Source organism: Dunckerocampus dactyliophorus, chromosome 6 (assembly GCF_027744805.1).
Source record: "Dunckerocampus dactyliophorus isolate RoL2022-P2 chromosome 6, RoL_Ddac_1.1, whole genome shotgun sequence".
NCBI lineage: Eukaryota > Metazoa > Chordata > Actinopteri > Syngnathiformes > Syngnathidae > Dunckerocampus > Dunckerocampus dactyliophorus.
In genome coordinates this window covers 21,420,056-21,443,382 of record NC_072824.1, presented here as the reverse complement: position 1 = coordinate 21,443,382, position 23,327 = coordinate 21,420,056, and the positions used below count along the sequence as shown (strand labels likewise).

The window sequence follows — 23,327 nt, the reverse complement described above, 5'->3', positions numbered from 1 at the left end:
TAAACTTGTCCGTGTAAATTAATGTAAACATACCCGATATGTTTACACTGTCGCCAACGACTTCCCATGCCGCTGCTTTTTTCTTTATATTTCTATATTCTTTTCAGAATATTCAGCTCCAGAAATGGCAAGTATTACTTTCCACCCCATGTTTACCTGCAAGAGCGTACTGATTAGCATCCTGTCCGCTCATCGGTCAACCAGTTATACTCCCGGTGATTGGTCCTCGTCTTGGCGACAGCAATGAAAAGGTGAACATTTTTCAACTTTCTGGGATGGCGTTGCAAGCCGGCTTGTGCACGATGACATGCACGAGCACAAACTTTAACATGCACGAATTTCACGTGTCGCTTGGCTGGACGGTGACTCGCGAAAATCGCCCTATCGCGCAGGTTCCATTGAAAATGAATGGAGTAGAGGCGATGTCGCCACTCGTGTGTGGCGCCCATAAGTAAGCTACGCCCGACGTAGCACACTCGCGCACATTAGTTATGTTTGTTGTCAGCTCCTGACAGCAATTTTGCTAAATTTTGCTACTAATGTTAGCTATCACTGAATGTATAACCTATCATAAAAACAGCATGACTGCAAATTGTTTATTTCCTCTGAGTGAGTGAGTGACCCATCATCATTCGGAGGAATGACAATTTACACCAATTTACATAATTTTTATTTTTTAAATTCGTAATTGTGAAAAATAATGTTTTTTTGGGGTACAATCTGATCTTTTAAACCATTATTGGTACCATGTGCTGCTTAAGTCCATTTATATTGTGTATTATGATTAGTTTCCTCGATAAATAGTGTATTTGCATCCAGCTGACAGGCGTCACTGTGGACCAGGATGATTTTGTGAGTGAGGATGCGGCCGAGGGGGCGGGACTGAGCACACAGCCGGGGGTCGGTGAGCTAGTGCGCGCAAAGAGAAATCAGCCTCGCCAGCTCACACTCACCACTCACGCAACACCCAAATGCGCCAAACCATGCAGCGTCCACGACAAGGCGACGATTAATAACTCTGCTATCACTCGACCTGAGTGGCTTTTTATTTATTTATTTAGTTGCTGCAACAACTATCCTCCTCCTCATCCTCCATCATATTTGCAGATGAGCGCCGTCTGTGCATGAAAGGCTCGCCTGCAGGTACCACGACAACACCGGACGACTGGTGGCTTTGAGAGAGAAAACACACCCCAGGGCGCCACTTCCACTATGGCGTTAACGATCTGCACAAGATTTACCGACGAATACCAGCTGTTCGAGGAGCTGGGGAAGTAAGCAATCACTATTATTTGTATTTTTACCAAGTATGCATCATTCTTGTATTGTAAATGTCAGCATGTTACGTAATAGGCCGCCTTGGTTTTTAAGGACAAGGATTCCTACCACACCCCCACTCCCCTACTCTTCCCTACCCCCGTGCGCGTGCGTGTGGCCATATCAACTCACTGGGCATAGGAAGGGGGGAGGTGATACATGTTGCCATGTGTAATACAGGCCCGTTTTTAATCCCACGTTTTTATTACAAGCAGCAAAAAACGTGACGTCACTGTCACCCTCCACTGCATGTCTAAGGTTGGGATTTTGTCATTTAGGGGGGCCACCACTACTTCCGTCCGCCCCATGTTACAAAATAAGCTCCTGATTGTGTAATATGGGAAAATTTGATGTTACCCCCACCCTTCCCACCTGGAGTGACCAAAATTTCTAGTGGTAATATGACAATATAGCCCACCTAGCCCCCTTTTAATGTGCATGCTGACCTGTCCAGCACCTCTTGTCGATGCCAAGACAAATAGAACAGTTCCCCATCTAAAGGCTTAAAGCTTACATGATTCTTGTATGAGAAAGTAGTCCAATCTGCTCTCAAATCCATTTTATGATCCCAGGCTATCTGACATGAATAATGCAGCCACATCACTTTTAGAGCCTTTTAACTCACCTGATCTTGCACTAACCTCCCCATTCTGTTGAGAAGCCAACATGAAAATACCAAAGGAGAAAGGTTCTGCCACCTAGCCGACACACATGCTACGTAAAATACTGTATTGACCAGAATACGAGATGACCCTAAATGTACTGTGATTGAACCCCTCTCTTTCAAGACCCGCCTATCATGTTTTCAACATCAGAGAAATAACAACTGGTAGATTGCAAAAAAAAAATACATTTTCCGAGCTGCTCGACAGTTGGGTGATTCTTCTTCATTGATCCTCACTCCTCCCCTGTTGTTTTCTAACTGCAGTAGCTCACAATCTTTGAGACACTACACGTCGCTATTGCTTTAGTTCACTGGGGTGTGTGTGAGTCGTTCGGTTTGCGTGTATAAATCCGTAGGCAGCGAATTAAAGACGAGGCAACACTTTTTTCACCTTAAAAATTACTGTCTTATATTAGCATCAGTACAATATTGAGTTCTCATTGACTGAAGAATGCACGCTCACTGGTCAGTTTATTAGGTATACCTGCGCTAACTAATGGGTGTCCAAACTTTTTCCACAAAGGTCCACATACTGAAAAATCAATGGATGTGGGGGGCATTTTGGGTAATTTTTAGTTTGTAAAAACACTAAAACCAATACAATATGCTAAGAAATTATATACATTTCAATTAAAAAAATATTACTGCAGCACTCCTCCTGTTGTAGTCTTCCTTCTTCGAACCAAAGATTCATTTACAAGCTAGCAAGCAAGCAAGCTCGGGGTGACACAGGAGACAAGGCAGGGAGGCACTGTCACTGCGCAATACGTACCCGGAACGCACTCAGTTCAACTGGGTTCTATGCATGTGCAGAACGCGTCTACATCCGGTCGGTCTATTTTTGGGCACTCACACGTTAGGCATGCATAATCTGCGCCATCCGTCGATCTATTTTACGGCAGCAAGCAATATACGTCTCCCCTCCACTCCAAAAAACGTTATTAAGATTGATAGAAATTTGAGAAATAACAACATAATCAACATAATCTTTTGGATGTCATAAGATGATAGAAACATCCCCATGCTAACGAATATAATAATAACGAATATAATACATATATGAAGTATGGTTATTGACCATTTATGTTCATGCATTTAAAAAATGATAAATACCACAGCACGTGACGTCGCAGAAGGAAGTGACGTAGTCCTTGCGCATGCGCGGGACCGATTGCGTTCCGGGTACGTATTGCGCAGCCAATCAAGATGCAGAAAACAATGGGTGGTGCAGACAGACGAGAGGGAAGAGAGAGACACTCAACTTCCCACAATGCAATTCTTCATAAAGGGCCAGGCTCGGCCTGTAACAGATACGCTGTAATAAAAAAAAAAAAGGAACACCGGAACACTGTAAAGCTAAATTTTGAGGGGTATTGAATATGTTTATTAATGTGGTTGAAGTGGTGGGGAACAGTTGCATGTAGCTTTGTACAATTAGATGCATCATTAACAATTCTCTTGATTATGTACAAGTGATTCTTGTGTCCTGACGCAATCGAGTCTGCAACTACAGTACTTGGCTGCAACCAGAAGAGGCGCTGTTGATTCAGTCTCATTAAGACTCATTAACAACATGACATCTATACTATGGCACAATATAACATAAGAAACAGGAGTTCAGGACATTTAGAGAGGGATTCTCCCATCAGCTGATTGCAACAATACTGATGCAACGTGAAGACAGTGAGTTTAGCCCAACAATTATTCTTGATTGTAAGATCTGAAGTACTGATTATTAATTGATCTGCATTTTTTCCTCCATAGCTCCCTTGCTGCCACTAGTTTTGTAATAATAAAAAAAATGTATGATAAAACTTTTGTGCTGTGTGCAGGTGTACCTAATGTTGTGGCTGCTCATGCGAAGCCCTTATACTAAACATATGAAAATTGCAATCGGAAAACGGCCTGGCAGTCATGTTTACACTTGGGGGATAGCCGTCTATCATGCACACTCATAGAAATATCTACTCCCCGATCGTATGCCTTTGTTTTGCCTGTCTCACTTGACGTCCAAAAAGCAAACCATTCACATCCAACGCCAGGCACAGCCACACAGATGCACTTGACACATGCACTTCACAGTAAATCCATGGGTAGACAAGTACAGGCGTTATGTAACACGTTACGCTTTCAACATTTCTTCACTAAATCCCCTATAAAATGGAGGTAAGCTTTAGTGGCAAGCTGCTCACTTTGCAGGATGTGAGATAAACACGCCGTGCACATCTTTATATAGTACAGTACTGGCTTGCAACTACCACATTATTTTTCTATTAGTATGAATAATTCAGCTGCACAATCAGGAATGGCCAGCACAGGGTTCATGTGAGGTATCGTGTTTATCCAAGTGTTTTTAATTGCTCGTCTTGATACCTACACAATGTGGTCAGAGGTTAGAAAAAGTCGGAGCTGCAGAGGAGGGAAAGATTGGATCGGAAGGGGAAAATGTGCACAGACACAGACAAGGGATGAATAGCAAAAAGCTGTTTGTGTGTGTGTGTGTCTGTGTGTAATGCTGAGAGGAGCTGAGGCAGGCAGTCCTGTCCAAGGCTGCATTTAGAGATGCAGCTACCTCAAATATAGATGACCTATTTTTTGTTGGGGTCTTCACATGTGTCCCAACACACGCTGGCCATGACAATTTTGTTATGAACCACCTTTGTCTGTTTTAAAAAGCTATTACGTCATGGTCACTGTGAACCTGAAGCTGGCTGGCTGGCTGGCTGAGCAGCAACCGCAAAGCTCATCTTTACGATGCTGAAATACGACTGTAAATTATTTATTTTTAACTCAGTTGCGTTTGAGGTGAACCCCACCCCCACTTGGCAGCTGAGGGCTGCTTCATAAAACTTGACAGGCTCACTAAATAAGGCTTAACCTTAAACTTCTACTAACTACACTTCTCTCCTGGTGCCACTGAACACTGAATTAGTTTACTGAATTTATTTCCCTGCTGTGTTAGGTTTCAATTTCACTCCCTACTCCACAAAGCACTGCTATGGGAATCATCGTTCATGATTTTGTCACACAACAATGGATATATATACTCTTAAAGGACACAACATTAGGTAAATCTGCACAGTAGGATACAATACAAGAAAATATATTTATTATTGTGGTTGTAGTGTACAGCGGTATAGTGCTGCGCTACATTCTGTTTTATATCATGCCTCCTTTATGAAACATATTCAAAGCGATTGAACTTGTGGGCCAAATCCAGCCTGTGAATGGCATCGGACCGACCCTCGACTTCAGTTCAAACTCGTGAGCAAATAATGTTTTTGCAGCTGATTCCTACGAACAGCAAGTCACGCTTGTCCTATAGAGGATCTTTGACTAGTGTTTTTTTTTTTCTTCTTCAAAACAGCAGTGCTACTGTCGTATAAAGCAGGGGCACACAACCGCCGGTCCGTGGGCGGGGCCGAACCGGGCCATGGGAAGCTTTCAGGCTGCAATGATTAAAAAAAGCACAAAGCAAATACACTAAAAAATACATTTGTAAATAACTACATTGAATTTTATGTAAATGCATATCAATTTTGGAAATATGGGCAATTATTTTATTTTAAAAATAATATACAGTTAAAAGACCCATAGTTTTTGCATGTTTATGTCATATTGTTTCATTGTTTCGCAGTGCGTTTATTCCCAGTGGTCCTTGAACGCACCATACGTAGTTGTGTGCACCGAGACAAAGTTAAAGTTTCTCCGATGCTGCCACAAATACTAAAATGTTCCCCGTTCTTCTTTCACAACATCGTTGCTCCCCCAGAGGTTTATTGGAATGCGAACCAATCCATTGATTAAAAAAGGTTGGGGGCCACTCATTTAGACATTTCTTTGACTTACATTTTGCAGCGGATGCTCAAACACAGCAGAAAGCTCCTGTCAAATAGATCTTTCACGAGCATTTTTTCATCAGATCCTTTGTAACAGCAGAGTATCTTGTCATGTAGAGGATCTTTGACGTGTTTTTCTTAGTAGGTTCAGAAAAACAGAAAGGCGCTCCTGTTACATAGAGAATCTTTGACAAGCGTTTTTGCAGTTGGTCCTTAAAAACAGTAGAGCACCACTGTCATATGGAGGATATTTGACGAGCGTCTTTGCAGTAGGTCTGAAAAGCAGCCGAGCACTCCTGTCATGTAGACACGTAGAGAATCTTTGACTTGCGTTTTTGCAGTAGATCCTTAAACACAGCAGAAAGCTCCTGTTGTGTAGAAGGTCTGTGACTATCGTTTTTGCAGGACAGTATGTCCGTAAAGACAGTGTACTCCTGTCGTGTAAAAAAATCTTTTTAACTCATTCATAACTTTGAACACACTTCTGTTTGAATTTAGCTGAATAGCCCTTTGTTACACTATGACCTATTTTGAATATGACAATATGTTGCATTTCCTTGTGTCTAGGGGAGCCTTTTCTGTGGTCAGGCGGTGTGTGAAGATCTCCTCCGGTCAAGAGTATGCTGCTAAAATCATCAACACTAAGAAGCTCTCTGCCAGAGGTAGGCCACAAACACAAAGATGCGCAGGAAGGCTCAGTGCTCACATATATACAAACAGGAGGACAAGTCCCATGTGCACTGAGTTACGCGTGCATGAAGTATGAATATTGCATCCCCTGGATGATGGTGCTCACAGCTCTTAGAGAGAGCCAGTGTGTGCTTGTGCTGGAGACAGACACAGGACAGATAATCACTCAATCATGTTTTTTTTTATATGCACTTATGCATGCAAAAGTGCAGTATATTACCTATACATGCAGTATATTACTTATGTGTGTGTACATGTGTTCTGAATCGATTGAAGGCTCTGGCTGGTCTTGTTGTCCCAGGGGCAGATCTCTTGCGAAGCCGACCCAGTTCTTTCACATCCGTCACTGTAATTGTAGCCACTGGCCTGGTTGCCTGCAGGCTTAAAACACACACACGCACACGCATGCACATAAACATTCATACACATTATGACACACTAGCACACACACACTCACAAATAGATGCATGTGCAGGCACACATACGCATGACCCAGGCACCACCAAGAGTGCATAGTAACCAATGGCGGCCCCCGCTGTTGCCGTTCCTCCTCCTGCTCAGCCAATGGCATGCCTTCTTGCCAACATGAGCCAATGGCTGCCTTCTTTCCACACAAGGCCTCTAGGCATGTGCGCTTTGTATCTAAAATTGAATTTAGATAGAGCAGGAGATTGCCACTTTGGTTATTGTGCTGAAGCTTTTAAGAGTAATTTTACATGAATAACAATCATCATGTGTTGATATTTTTATGAGATATACTATGTCTCTGATAATCCCACGTTCATTACCTCCACCATGGGCGTATCATTTTGCTAAGCTAATGCTTAGCTAACCAGATTTTTCTGATGGTTAGGTCTTCTTTCAAGGATTAAAATGATTTTAAAAATTGCACAAAATTTCATGCTCCATGTGAGCATTTTTCTGATCTGAAATGAGTGTACGCTTGAACAAAACAAAAAAAATCTGCTGTTTTTCTTAAATATTGTTTATGTATTTATTTCAACAATTCAACAAAGTCACAGGAGGTCCCACAGTGGTGTATATTACATGTTGGCCAAAATGTAGCCTTAATGTTGGAATTTAGACAGTTTAAAAGTGCTTTTAGTCAGCCCTACTGGGAACAATACATTTTGTGAGTCTGTAGCTTTAATGCTAATGAGCTGTGTTGAGTGTTGTGTTGATCTGAGTGTGAGACTCCTAGAAGTGCTGTTGTGCTCTTAATCCACTTTTTACATATACACTGTAACGCTGCACTTGTCCAACATAATAGATGCCAAACAGTACATACAATAACGTAACATTTAAGGACTGCACTTTTTTGGGGGGAATGTTGCCCATCATTCACAATCCTTATGTGAGACATGAACACACGTCTTTCTCTTTTCTGTGCGTTCTAAATATCCTATGCCGCTTACAAAGACCGCTATTAAAACACCTCCAAATATATACAGTACATGCTGTAACCATGTAGTAACAGATACATTCATGATAACATGTAATATTTTTATTCATAGCTGTACTGAGTGAAGTGGTGGTTGTGTACATCTCATCTACCTAGGGGCGGGTCAGTGGCAGTAAGAGGTTTTTCCTTAATGATGTCATGAAAACCCAGAACTTCAAAAGCGACCTTTTGAGTGCAAAAAAGTGGAGTAAACAAGTTAGGGATATGATAAATATTTCTCACACTTTGTGCATATATTACATCTATTACTGTTAAAACGCCATTAAAAGTTAAATATCCTTATTTCAGTTAGTGGGATGTTCGTGGGATGCAGAGATGCTAACTTAACTATCAACTTAATGCTTCCCAGTTGCAATTGAGGATTGGGAAATCACTCTCTGGATGTTCTGAACTCCTGCTTTCTTTTTTGTGTAACATACCTTATGGTGGTCTGCATGAAGGTAGCATAGCTCGTGTGAGACAGCGACTAGTTGAGACTGAATCAATTGCGCCTCTGCTGGTTGCAGACATGTAGTGCACTCACTTGCCTCAACTGCATCACGATGTGATTAATCAACAATCAGTTCAACAATCTGTTCAACAATCAGTATTCCTGATGATTAATTTGTTAACTAATTGATTATTATGACCACCCCTAGATTTTTTTGGTGATAGATATCCATCCGTTTTCAAAACTGTTTGTCGCCATTGGGGTCACGGGTAAGCTGGAGCCTATCAGGTCAGGTTACACCCGACACTGGTCCAGATCTGATCCAAATTACACATTTTGAATTTTGTATAAAATGTAACATGTCAAATACAGTATCATTAGATCAACTTGCAATTTTCTGTGCTCATGGAGAATCTTATTACATGATGTTCCCATGGATCTATACCGGAACCTGTACCTCCTTTTAGCCATGAAGATGCTACACCGTGCTGTTGGATATTTTGCACATTTCCTTCAAGACAAACATGTCACCATCTATTCCTGTCTTCACCCGCTATCACTACCATGTCTTTAAAACCTCTTTGCTGACTCCGCCTCTTTCTTTCCTCAACAATTTGCTCTTTCGGTCGCTCATGTGACCCTGGAGTGCGCCGTCAGTAATGGACACCTTTTGCAGAGGGATCAGTGCTCCGCCACTTGCATGCTGGGAAATTGTGTCCAAAAATAACTGCAAAGGGATACCTCACCACGTATGCATGCGCTTCACACACAAACACGCACATCTCTTTTTTTCCCCCTTTACTTGTGTGTAGATGTTTACATAGCTGGCGTGTCAGATATGGTCTTACCCTCTTTCTGCGATAAGCCGTAGAATTGCAACGCCGATTTCCTCCTCTCTGGCAGGATCATGGCGAACCCCACCCCCCATGTTGACCCGTGTGTGGGTGTGTGTGCTTGCCCATGCATGTATGTAGAATTGAAAGGGGTTTAGCAAAGGATTGGTTGCTAGAAATGCAGGAAGAGCACAGCAATGTGTGCACATGTATGAAGAGACAGTCCGTCCCGCAATCTGCAATCCTGATTATGTAGCGTTTCATTAAGAGCAGCAGATGAGTCAATGCATGAGTGGAAGCAGCAGAAAGAGAGAGGAAGCAAAGGGGAGAGAATGTGAGCATTACAGCATTGTGTGTGTGTGTGTGTGTGTGTGTTTGTGTGTGTGTGTACTGTGTTCCTCCTCCTTTTATGCATCAGTGTCACCGCAAACCTGTCTGCCAGCTTTTGTCACTTTGGATTTGCTCATGATGAGCTCGCCCCTATGTGTGGGTGTGCGTGCGTGTGTGCGTGTGTGTGTGTGTGTATCATCTGTTTATGTGTGTGTTTGCTGTATATGTATACGGGTGCCCTTAGAGGATCTTTGATGAGCATTTTTGCAGTACGTCCTTAAAACCAGCAGAGTGCTTCTGTCATATTGAAGATCTTTGACAAATGTACAGTATGTACTAATGTAATGCAGTATGTCCTTAAAAACAGTCCAACATTATAGTGATCTGACACATTAATAACGTCATCAATAACGTCATCAAAACTTACAGTACCTTTATGCGTTCATGCATAGTATAAGCATTTGGGACCAAATACTGTATGAGGTAAAAGTAAAAAATATAGTAGTCTATCTGTGCAGCGTGGGAGAAAGTTAGCACACACACAGTGGTGCGTTCAAGGGCCGTCGAATAATGTGGGACGGGTCGCCGCTTGCATCAAACAAGATATACATGCGAAAACTACTGGATTTGTAACTCTATATTATTTTTTAAATAAAATAATGGTCCATATATCCAAAATTGATATACATTTACATACAATTTCTTGTAGTTATTTACAAATGTATTATTTTTTTAAGTGTTGATTTTAAGTGTGTTTTTTATCATTGCACCTGAAAGCATTCCGCGGCCTGGTGGTTGGGGACCCCTCATATAGAAGATGTTTCACTCGCGTTTTAGAGTGTCCTTGTGCACTGACTTCACTGCCTGATGATGTGACCCTCTCAGCCTGTCTCAGCTGTTTGTCTATGGCAACAAAGGCGTCTGGAATTTGAGTTACTCTTTTACAAATCTCATTTACAAATCAAATGCAATCAAATAACTAACACTGATATTATTTTTAGTGAACAGTTTCTTTGGCACCACAGTTACTTTACATTCCAGGTTTTCCACTACATGTAATGGATTGTGGCGCAGAGCCACGGTAAAATAAAAGCCGTCACATCTTGGAAATGAATTATTTTGCTTGAAAATAATGTTAAATAATACATATACATATATACATGGACATATATGCTATATCAGGGATGCCCATTACGGCAATCGCGAAGGTAGTGTTGGTTGCATGTCACTTTGTAGATGTCATATGACATTAGTCAGCTGACATTAAACTCCCTCCTGATTCGCTCTTGTGCTTCGGCGGCCAAAAAAAGTGGAGAACAGACGTCGGCAGCAGCACACGGATAATGCAACTTTCATCTTTATTATTCCAATTACGGACAAACTAACTCAGCGGTAAGATGCCTATATCTATAACAAAAGTTATCCGTTCACTTGTAGTGGCTAGTTATATAGAACAAAAATGTTTCAATTGTTTCTTGGCTGCGCTTCGTGTCATGAACTCCACTATGGAAATGCGTGTTTTCTCCAAGTTTGTTTGTTAAACTACTATTTCACGATGAATTGACTAATGTGCCCATTGCTGAACGCTTTCTAATATGTTTCCTTGACTTCGGCTCCATTGTCTTTTGCATGATACTTTTAATCACTTGTATACAATATCTGTAATGTTTGATTGCAAATGCTAACTGGACGTAATACATGAAGTGTATGTATAAATGTATAGTGAACGCTACATAGCTGACATATTACTCAGTTTATGTACACAACTATTGAGGAATTATGTATAATAATTGTTATTTGCATATTGATTTGAATTGTGAATTATTGAACAATATCAACTATTTTGATGACCTGTAAACTTTGAAACTGTCAATGTGAAATACTAATCATTAGTATTTAGTGTGGTAGTTGCAGAGCTTACTGGTTAGATTTTATATATGCTATATGATTTATAGTAAGAGGTAGATCATTTTGATTGTGTGCACCCCTGATATACATGTACAATGTACATAAATACTCATAAATATAAATATACTACATTTAAATATTCTCTCTTTTTATAGCAGGAGGTAGATCTTTGGGACATGATCATAGTAGAAGTGAAAAAGTGTGAATAGCCATGTGCTATGTAGATACATGTATATCATTTACATATTGATCACAATTAGTTTGAAATAAAATATCAAATATCAGTATCAAATATCCTAAAAATGTTTATTTTTGAAAACGTGCACCGTAATCACCTGTCTGCCCTGTTGGCACGTGACAGATAAGGACAGGAAGAAAAGGCCAAGAGAAAAGTATTTAAAGTTAATTAATTCATTTCTTGTTCAAATCTGTGAAAACGACCCTAATGTTGACATTATTACAAACAGTAAATTTAAATATTTCAAAAAAATTGCTGCCACAGCGACGCAGCAGTGGCACAACACAGGGGTGGCAGTCCACCCCCCATGCAGCCCATCACCATAGCTTCAAAAAGCTGTCGGGGAAACCCTGCATAATGTTGAGGTGCCATGGGTGTAATGGCGAGGATGTGGTATACATATCACATAAAGATCGGTCCTCTTGCTTTTTCTTTTTCTTCTATGTCTTGATCGCTTATTGTCATCTGCTGCTGCGACTGCTCCTTTGAAATAAAGGATGAGGAAGAGGAGAGACAGAAGGCACGGTACCGAGTGAGGGAACAGGGACGAGAAGGAGGGCGATCAAATGACTCACTGGGTACTTGGAGCTAAAAATACATGTTGATTTTTGTACTCTCTGTCTCTCTTGCTCTCTCTCACACACACACGCACACACACACTGGCTGTATTTTATCTTTTACAAATAAGCCTGGTTGATTTTATTTATTCTATTCAGTGCTCACTTGTCCGGCCAGCTGGACTGCTTGTTTGCAACTGTCTGACTAAATCACCAACTGAAAGGAGAGCATCCATCTCTGAATGTGTCTTACTTAAGCAATTTAAACAACCTCTATGGTACATGTAACGAACAAATGAACCAGTCCCAAATGTTGGGTTTAGTGGGACACAGGTATGTGGCGATACCGTATGGCCTGAAAACCATATTGCGATATACATTGTAGCCTCTTGCGATAACGATACGTATCACAATACAGTCGTCCCTCGTTACATCGCGGTTCGAACATGGCTCCCTTACTCTATCGCATTTTTTTGGAAATGTATTAATTAATAAACGATAATCATGTGTATGATTATGTATTATTATTAGTCAAAAAATATTGAAAGATAAGTTATATGTAGTATTCTGGTCACTAGGGGTCAGTAATGTTACATTAAAGAAACATTACCTTACATCACCTTCACGCTGCATGGAGTCAGCCATGGCATGTCCGACATGACATTGTGAGAAGAAGTTCTCCTCCCATTCTGTGTGGAAGTGCTAAGTTTTGGCTTCTTACTTTGTCCTTCTTCGCCACTCCATTTGAAACCCTTTAAGTTTAGAATAAAAACATGGGAGGCTAACTAGTTAGCTCGATAGCGTGCTAATACTTAAATCAGTGTTTCATTAATATTGCTGATAAATTCAATACAACAAGATTCAAGTACTAAGATACAGAGAACAGGAAAAACTGGTGCCTTGTTAATAAAGGAATACATACTGTGAATTAGGTAAATACAGTAATCCCTCGTTTATCGCCGTTAATTGGTTTCAGACCCTGTTTACTATCTTCTAAATATGTTTTTTTTTAACATTATTAGAGCCCTCTAGACATAACACCCCCATAGTCACCTTTACATTTGTATTACCCAATATAGTAGCTATAATCAGAGAAAATAAGCCATTTAAGACATAGATATGACTCGTGCTTGTTTGTGTTGCAATAAATGTGTTCCAGTCATGTGGACAGGAAATGATGTCGGGGGTTCAGAGTTGAGTGTTAGCTGGATTACGGCCACAACACTATCCCGTGTGTTATTATGTCCGATATGTTGTTATTGTTGTTATTGTTATTGTTATTATTATTATTATTGTGCCTGTTGTGTGATAATTCAAACCAACAATAAAAGCCTGTTCCGGCGATCAAGTCCAGTGCTCGTGTGTCTCACCAAACATTACTTTTATGCTTGAAAATGCGTAATTTAGGCAAAACTGCATACAATTTACTTAAATAATATATTCTACTAACAAGCCGTATTCAACCACAGAACAGCATGATTTATCAGTTTATATATTTTTGAAAAAACATGATAGAATGAAGCTGTGAAATTTGAACGGCGATGCGGCGGGGAACGACTGTAGTAAGGTAGTGTAGGTGTAACCCGCCTTTTTCAGACAGCCCCATCCTGGGCTGGAACACAGGACCTTCGGAATTGGAGTCTAGAGTGCTAACCGATGGGCTAAAAGTCTGGGAAGTCAACCTGCCGTTCAGCACGGCTCTTAAGAGAGTGAGGTTTTACCAACGTGCACTTGCTGACATCCGTTACATAGGCAAGGCTACTTTAAATAAAGAAAAGCTTGATGCTAATTTACATTGAAGATCCTATGTACGCACCAGCGGTTAGCATTAGGCGATTTAACTTAAAGGCAAACGCTTTTTAAGGCTCAACAAGAGACAGGACTGACATATTTAACATCTTAATGGCAGTAGACTAACAATCGTTCTATGGTAGTGGGTTTCAAATGGCACTAGAGAGTGTTGTCGCCACCTGTAGGAGAAGTAATATAGGACACCCCAGTGCATTAAAAAATCTCTTTCAAAATAAAAGCGCAAGATTAAGACCTGCGACACAAAATTTAAAATCATACAAACCAAGACATTTCACTTGAAAGCAAACAGTGTGGTTTCAAAACAAACAAACTTTTAAAGAATTTTAATAAACTCAAGAGAGAAGTGCAGATATCTATCTATTCGATTGTGCGTCCTCAGCATCCTTTGTTTAATCAGCCTTTAGCCCCAAAAACAATTCCACAACACAGTCCTCCCGGCACCTTTTCTTGTTCTCCTCTGTCTCGTGTGCTTCCATAGTTGAAATATTCACCCCAGCCACCCCCCGGTCGAGTATTTAGGTAGCGGTGGCATACACAAGAGTCCAGAGTGATCAAGTATTAATAGACTGAGGACATACTGTAGATATGGTGCGGCAGTGAATATCACTATCACCTCGCAGCCGGAGAAGGCAAATGCTGGATGGGTGGGCATGGATATGATGACAGCAACAATTATTAAGGCAGAATAAGCATGTTTGGTGGACTTTATCAGCTACGCCTGCACTGTTTCCAAAAAAGATTTGTTTATTGTTGTGGCTCTTCTATTAGATCTCATTAGATTGTACAGGCGTACCTCATGTTGCAGCCGGCTTGTGCATTGTGATACACAAGACTGAGCTTGTGCATGCATTTTTGGAGGTTTAATTGGCAGCATTTGTTGTCTTACCAGAATGTTTGCACCATTTTTTGCCGTATTCATCTAATGTGTGTGTGAGGCGGATGTACAGTACATTATGAGACTCCTAGCTGTACTCTGGGGACAGTTTTATCTCTGGCACCAGCCACATTCAGTTTCTCCTCCGAAGAGAAAGCAAGGGAGTAATCAGTCTCATAATTCTGCCTCTATTGGGACCTACAGGAGAGTGACAGTGTTTCATTGTCCCTCAGGGTTTCATTAGAGCCCCTCAGCTTCTGCAAGGGCTGGAATGGAACCATATGGAGGAGGACTATTTAGCCGCTGGTAGGCCGAGGATGCCGCAGTTACGCCACAACATAGTTTTCATTTAAACTCTTAATTACATTACACCACAGCAGTTCCTCATGATGACTTCGCCTAATTTGTAAACTGATTATTAGTAGGTTGTTTATCCATCACCTTGTATAACATGCAGTGAAATGTGCACTCCTTGGTCTGTGCACTACAAAGTAAAAAAATGACTACTGGTAAATAGAAAAAAAAAAAGACCAAAACAGTGTAGTGGATCCCCACACATTCATGATTTGGCATTTGCGACCCTGCAAATTCACTAATGTTTTGTCAAACATTGATTTTTCTCTCCAGAAAACACATTTCATTCACCCTAAGTTGGTAATAACTTATAAATATGTGATAATACAGGTGAAATGTACAACATACACATGCCAGCCCACAATTTTTACATGTTTATGTCTTTATGCGTGGGGCGGCATGGCTAGGTGGTAGAGTGGCCATCTCCCAACCTGCAGGTTTGATCTGCCGTCTTCCCGTGATCATGTCGAAGTGTCCTTGGGCAAGATACTGAACCCCCGATGCTGCGTCATCAGTAGGTAAATGTGCTAACAGTGTCAAAGCGCTTTGAGTGCCTTATACAAGTGAAAGACCATTTACCATTTATGCTTCACTGGTAATGTCGCCCTTTGTTTGGCAGTACTTGAATGCACCATAGTTATGTGAGGCAAAGTGAAAGTGAAACCTATATGTAACTTCTCCAACACTGCCACAGCTGTGAAAAAAAACATCTGTTCATTGATCATACATGATCATTCATTAGTGGTGAGCACCTATACATGTTATACTTTAAAATCTGTTTAATACAGTAAGTGTGTGAGGCATATATGGAGCTTAAACCGGCTCTGTGTTGCGATCGAAGAATGACAGGAGGGTCTGGTGGCAGGGAAGCGAGCCATGTGTCAAAAATAGACATCTTTATGGACTTGTATTTTTCGCCATTCGCTAGTAAGTCTGGTACGGTACTCCCCTGCAAATTGTGGGGATCTACTGTATACTGAATATATTTATATACTGTACATACATGCAAAAAAGCCCGCGCGGTGGCACTGTGGTTAGCATGTTGGCCACACAGTCAGGAGATTGGAAAGATCTGGGATCGACTCTCTGTTTGGGCATCTCTGTGTGGAGTTGGCATGTTCTTCCCATGCGTGCGTGGGTTTTCTCCGGGTACTCTGGTACTTACTCAAAGCAAAGAACACTAAAATTTTTTATAATAAATCACAAACAGGCATGTCCTTATGTTGACAGTGTTACTAATTAAATTATGACTTAATTTCATTTAGTCGTCTTAGGCTTCTTTGTGGGGCCGCACGGTGGTCAACACAGGAACAGCCTGGAGATCGGGAAGACCTGGGTTCGATTCTTGATTCGATGTGTGGAGTTTGTACTCTGGTTTCCTCCCACATTCCAAAAACATGCATGTTAGGTTAATTGGCGACTCTAAATTGTCCATAGGTATGAATGTGAGTGTGAATGGTTGTTTGTCTGTATGTGTCCTGCGATTGGCTGGTGACCAGTCCAGGGTGTACCCCGCCTGTCGCCCGAAGTCAGCTGGGATAGGCTCCAGCATGCCCCCGCGACCCTAATGAGGATGAAGCGATATAGAAAATGGATGGATGGAGGCTTCTTTGTGTTGAATCGTATATTGGGTATTATAAGAATTTATGTTCATGTATAGCATATATACTGTGTATATTGATGCTCTTAATTCAAATATCAGCCGATATATAAGATATCAGCTTTTTTCAGCCCCCAATATCTGTATCGGCATCCCCAAAAATCCCATATCGGTGGATGTGGATGTGGATGTTTCCGGTATTTACCAAAAGCACCTTTAAACGGTCTAAATTCCAGGAACAAGGCTAGGTTTTGACCAATGCACTTCCAATACACCATTGTGGACTTATTTAAAATTGTTGAAAAATAGAAACATATGGAACATTTATATTGTGCAGTCGTACCTGATGTAGCATCTTTAGTTTTTAATTAGCCTGGAATTTATAATACTGTGTCGCTAATATCACACAGTAGAATTAACAGTAATGTGTTGGATTTGAAAAAACATCCGAATAACATGTAGGAGTACAGTGAATTTATCATGACATAGGCATGTTGGCAATACTGTGTGGGGTCAGTCGTGTTGTTTGAGTTTGCACATCCTCATCCACAGCCAAATTGACAATTCCAGTCGAAACCAATGCCACATTTTATTTCCCTGTGTCTCTATTCACTGCTATACTACATTCTTGTATCTGCAACCGCACTGCAGCAGTGTGTGTGTGTGTGTGTGTGTGTGGGTGGGTGATTGTGCGTGTGTGTATTCATTGCTGTTGCATGGCTATACTTTGACTTCCTGTAAAGTCCACTGTGACCATATTTAGTGAGAGAGAGAGAATATATGAGCGGACATGAAGTGTGAGGGAGAGAAAAGGCAGCAGGAGAAGACAGGAACACAAAGTGAAGTAGAGCAAACACCTGGCAGAGGGAAGGAGAGGCTAATAAACAACAGCGGAAAAAATAGCATTCAAGCCAAACTATGCTGTCTCATTTCTGGATTTACCAAACACTACCAGTTTAAAGCAGTATATTATTACTTTTTAACAATCCACTATCAAAAATTCTGCAAATGCTCATTTTGATTGACATTGTAAAAGCGGTATTAATTTAACAATATTTTGATTATTCTGGTGGTAGTTTGCAGTGGTGTGGAGCCGCACTGTACAACAATTCTATAAATAGTGTCTTTGTAATGGCCTCATTTTTCATAAAGCCCTTGAAACTCATGATTATGCATGTGTACCTAATGAAATGTCTGGTGAACAATGAGGAACTTGATCATAAAATGTTAGAATTAGTAGTAGTAAATTGGTATTAGTAGTAAAAACCTTAATCATAATTATATGAATAAATCAATAACAGTGTGTGCACAGGATAATGACAACATCATAACAGTAGAAACTCATTTTGACCATTCTGTAAAGTATTGCAGAGCTATTAGCATGCTCTTGTCTGTAATTCCTCCATAATTTTTGCTACTGCACTATGTCAACGAGTTTAATTGCATTACTGTCCCTTTTCAGGCTGGAGCGCAAGAGCAACTGTTGCACTTGAGGATGGATGTACTTACTACGTACAGTGTATTTTTAAGGATGAAGGCTCTTGTTTTGTGTGTCTCTGTCTTCACCTGTGAAGAGTTGTGATATAGTTGTGAGCAAAAACTCGCTCAGTGTCAGACATCTGAATGCAAGGTTGGTTCCACTGCAGAGAGAGGAGAGGCCTGCCAGCTCTGATTGGTTCTGGAGTTGCTAGACAACAGATGTCCAGCCGGCTGGGGGGGTGGACTACCTGTGGAGGATGGAGCGAGTGAGAGAGAAAAGTGAAGGTAGAAAATGATGGGGCGAGTGAGGGAGTGCTATGACAAACAAGCACAGGAATTCACTTTAAAAACAAACTAAAATGTTGCCGAATGTGGACTCAGTACTTGCATTGCACACAAACTACAAAAACCATCCGATAATTCAACCTCTGGGTGGCAGTTTTGACATTTGACGACTATTTCGAACGGTTGTAGCTTGAAAATGGTTGGAGATAGTGGCGTACTGTAAATTAGAAAAATCATCAGTGTGCATATTAAGTCGTCACCAAGCTCAGAATTTGTCAGATCCCTGTGTCTATGATACCGGCTCATCAAAATGTCTGATCCACTTGTGATACTCTTCCTCATCTCTCAAATAAACCCAGCATCATCATCGTCATTTGCAGCAGGATCTTGAACACCACCGCTGCCTGCACCGCCATTATTACTGCTGTGATTACATAGCTAGATATAAGCGATCTAGCTATCTAGCTATTATGCCTGTGACTATTCCCATTCATCCAGGTCATTGTATTCTCAGGTCATATCTATCTACAGTCAAAAAATGATTAGACCACACTTGTTTCTTCAGTTTATTGATCCATTTTAATGCCTGCTACAACTAAAGGTACTTTTGTTTGGACAAATATAATGATGATAAGAAATATAGCTCATAAGAGTTTCATTTAAGAGCTGATATCTAGCGTAAACCTGGACTGTGTCCCGAGTAAACAATGGCAATTGAAGAGAGCAGGGGAGGGTTCTGGAGCTGAATCTAATTGAGTAATTACGACAGTCACTTTTATTGTAAATGTTGATCCGAAATTGGAGAACATCAACGCCATCAAACCATAAACTAGGTGTGGGGTGGGGTTGTGGGTGGGGCCTGTGTAAAAAAAAAAAGAGATATTTTTACTCAAGTTTCTTTGCCATTTGCGAGTGATCCGGAACGTAACCCCCTACTGTACTGTTATACTGTTATATATACTGTTATACTGTTATATAAGCTACACACTGACTACTCTAAAGTAAATCCAAATGTAATTTCTATAGTCTTATATCTTCAGAAGATATATGATGGCAGCAATGTGAGGTTTGTACTCACCTTTGTGAGGTACAGAATATTTATCAATTCAAATTCTGTTTGTGTAATTTGTATCACTGTGTTATCAATGCAATATCAAATTGTAGTAGTCCGTTAACAAAGAAGGATGTGAATAAGTGTGAATAGCGATGGGATGACGTGTCACTCAGTTACAGAGTAAGAGAGAAAGTAAGAGAAAAGCAGACATAGAGAGATACAGTAGGTGTCCTTGCTGAAAGGGTTTCACTCATCATCCAATGATGTGATGACCGAGCTGCCCGTGTCGCTGCCGGGTCTCCCCGTCTGCTTCTTCGCATTTGTCTTTAGGTCTGACGCTGCAGCCCAGACTAAATCATATCAAACTGTCCTTTCCACAAGTGCTGCTTTCTCATGTGCAGAAGCCTATAATATATCCTTTAATAATCTTATATGATAAATAATTACAATAAATATATATATAACCCATTCATCCATCCATTTTCTACACCGCTTATCCTCACTAGGGTCGCAGGCTTATGCTGGAGCCTATCCCAGCTTCACGCAAGAGCTGGACTAGTCGCCAGCCAATCGCAGGGCAATATATATATAATAAATTAGAAATAATATTATATTATATATCATAAATTATATATTATATATAATTTATAACGTATACCTGTAATTACCATATAATATATAATAGTACAAATGATACGTTTCTAATCAAATAAATGGTGATGTTAAGCCAATAACGATAGGGCACATACAGCATGTTGAGTGAAACATTTATGGCTTCTTTAATTAGAGGAATTAGATGATGGGAAGGATAATGAATGTAAGATTAACAAATCAGTTGGCACAAATCCACATACTCTTCATGTGTGTTTTATGCTTGTGTCTCGTCTGCTCTATTCTTCTTGAAGTTTTTACTTTTGTGCTGTGACAGTGTCTTTCTCTGTGACCAATATATTTCACCCTTACTGTAAATAAGCTGCATCTTCACTTTTGGATGCAAGTCATACATAAACACTAATGATGCCAACAAGACGTCACCTGGTATTCTAAGATGAACTCATTCTCATTTAAAAAAAACACCAAGAAGAGCAGAGGAAGGAGAAAAGGGTGGGAGTAAAAAATAGTCGTCCTATTTTATTTGGAAAGAAAAGTAGAACCCTCTGCTCTTTTTTCCCTCCTCTCTTCTCCCTCTCTCGTTCTTTTGCTCTATGTGTGTCCCGAAGCAAAGCTGAAGTGGGTCGCCTCAACACAGCGCTTCATCGCTCATTTCAAACACTTCTTTTTCTCCAAATCGTTATTTCCTAATGGGAATCAGCAGACATTGGCGCTTGCACTGACTGGCCTCTTCATTACGTATGCCTGCATAACGTAATGACAAGCAGTACAGAGCTGCATATACGACCACAGGGTACCCCACCAAACGCCTTAACATAGTGGGATAGTGGATAAATTACAGGTTTATCCACCCATTGGACACAATGGTTTTGTTGGTAATGACTTTGTGCGTGCACAACACTGGTTAGTTTGATTGGGCAGGTTGAAATTTGTTGTGTTTGCACCTGCCTTCTTCAATTTTGGCAGCAATTTCATTTTTTTCTGAACAGCTGAATGTGAAACACCAAACAAGCGCACAGAATATGCCCAGTCTATTGGTGGTGTCATAAGGCAAGTTTACTGGTACGGTTTTCTGATCAGGATCAGCACTAAAGCTTAATGGTTTCATCCATGACCTTGATGATATAATAATAATTAAGTAAATACAATATGTACGTATGGGTGTCTTATCTATGGCTGCTACAGATACAACCGTATCTCTCGTTTGTCAAACCGGATATCCAGTCGCATCGGTTTATTGTTCACAACCCTATAATCTACTAAATAATTTCTACTACGTTGCACTCTTCTGTACTCTGTGTGTATGCTACTGGCCCCGCCTCCACCCACCAAGACAACCACTGACAAAAGGGCTCACTCCGTGCATGCTGTTGTTGTATTGAACAAACGTGCCAAGTGTCGTGTTCCCAGGACAGGAGCTATTTTTGTATTTTTGTTAGAGCATAGAAAACCTGTATACGATCTTCTAAATATGTTTTTTAACATCAACAGAGCCTCTACAGACATATCGTCACAGTTACATTTGTATGACTCATTTACATATTATTATTATTGTACCCATATACATATTACAAAATAAGCAATTTAAGACATAAATGCTCATACTCGTATGTGTCGCAGTAAATGTGTTCTGTGTGGAGGACACAGCAAGTGACTCCAGGGTTCAGAGTGTACCTCGCCTCTCACTCAAAGTCAGCTGGGATAGGCTCCAGCATACTCCCGCGACCCTAGTGAGGCCAAGTGGGATAGAAAATGAATGAATCAATTATTGTTAAATTATGTATTATTATTGTGCCTATTGTGAGATAATTTCAACCTGCAATAAAAGCCTATCGTTCCGGTGGTCAAATCTGGTGCTTGTCTCACCGAACAATTACTCACAGCTAGTGACCAATGTAAGAATACCACACTCACAATTTGAATGCCTTCCTAATGGCTTACACTGTATTTGTATTTTAGTTCATTTAGCCATGTTTATGCTTGAAAATGCTTAATTTAAGCAAATCTATGTAAAATTTGGTTAAATATGCATATTTGTTTTACTAATAATAGGCCGTATTCAACCAGGAAACAGGATGATATATTAATTAATATACAGTACAGTATGTTTGAAAAACTGTGATAGAGTGAAGCTGCTAAATTCGATCCGTGATGTGGTGAGGGATGACAGATTTTAGTACATATTGCTTAAGACAAGCACATTTGTATAAGGTAGAATCATCCTATAAGTATATATATATATATATATATATATATATATATATATATATACATACATACATACATATATATATATATATATATATATATATATATATATATATATATATACATACATACATACATATATATATATATATATATATATATATATATATATATATATATATATATATATATACACACACACATATATATACACACATATATATATATATTGTTAGTCAAAAGTAAGTATTTGAAGTATCTTGTTAGTGAAAAATATGTATTTTTGACCTTAAATTCGGACAGCTGTTTTTAGTTAGCAGGCTACTTCCTGATTACATTTCTTGGCAACATGAACAAACAACTGGGGTCGTCCATTATGATTCTAGGAGGAGGACACCTCCACACTGCTGAAATCTAAGGGAAATCACAGAAATCAAGGTCAAAAATACTTAGGATATATTTTCTTAGCAGGCACGTTCTATGTTAGACCACTTTGCTTATCATACGTGATATGTACTAAAACCTGACATATACTGAACAAGAAAATTTGACTGGCCAAGCATTATTCTGTTGACAGATTATTTTTTTTTAGTAATTTGGTTCATATTACTGAAGATAAGCAAATTGGTTTAACATAGTAAGAAAAAATGTTGTTAGTCAAAAGTAAGTATTTTTGACATTGAGTACAGATATTTAGCCTTGATTAGATTTCAGTTTTTGCAATGCTTTGAAGCCATGGTGACTGAAATTGTTAAAATCAATTCCTGCATCGGTTCCGTCA

General features: G+C 40.0%; 1 protein-coding gene across 14 annotated transcripts in view; it reads left to right on the top strand.

Annotated features, from left to right (window-relative positions):
• Positions 1–895: 895 nt before the first annotated feature.
• Positions 896–23,327, top strand: part of camk2d2 (calcium/calmodulin-dependent protein kinase (CaM kinase) II delta 2) — a 48,803-nt gene continuing 26,371 nt past the window's right edge. For all 14 annotated transcript variants that reach the window (XM_054778322.1, XM_054778320.1, XM_054778313.1 and 11 more), the window contains exons 1-2: positions 896–1,274; positions 6,388–6,482. In XM_054778322.1, the coding sequence (XP_054634297.1) occupies positions 1,213–1,274; positions 6,388–6,482 (157 nt within the window). In that variant the 5' untranslated portion in view covers positions 896–1,212. The remainder of the gene's footprint in view (positions 1,275–6,387; positions 6,483–23,327) is intronic.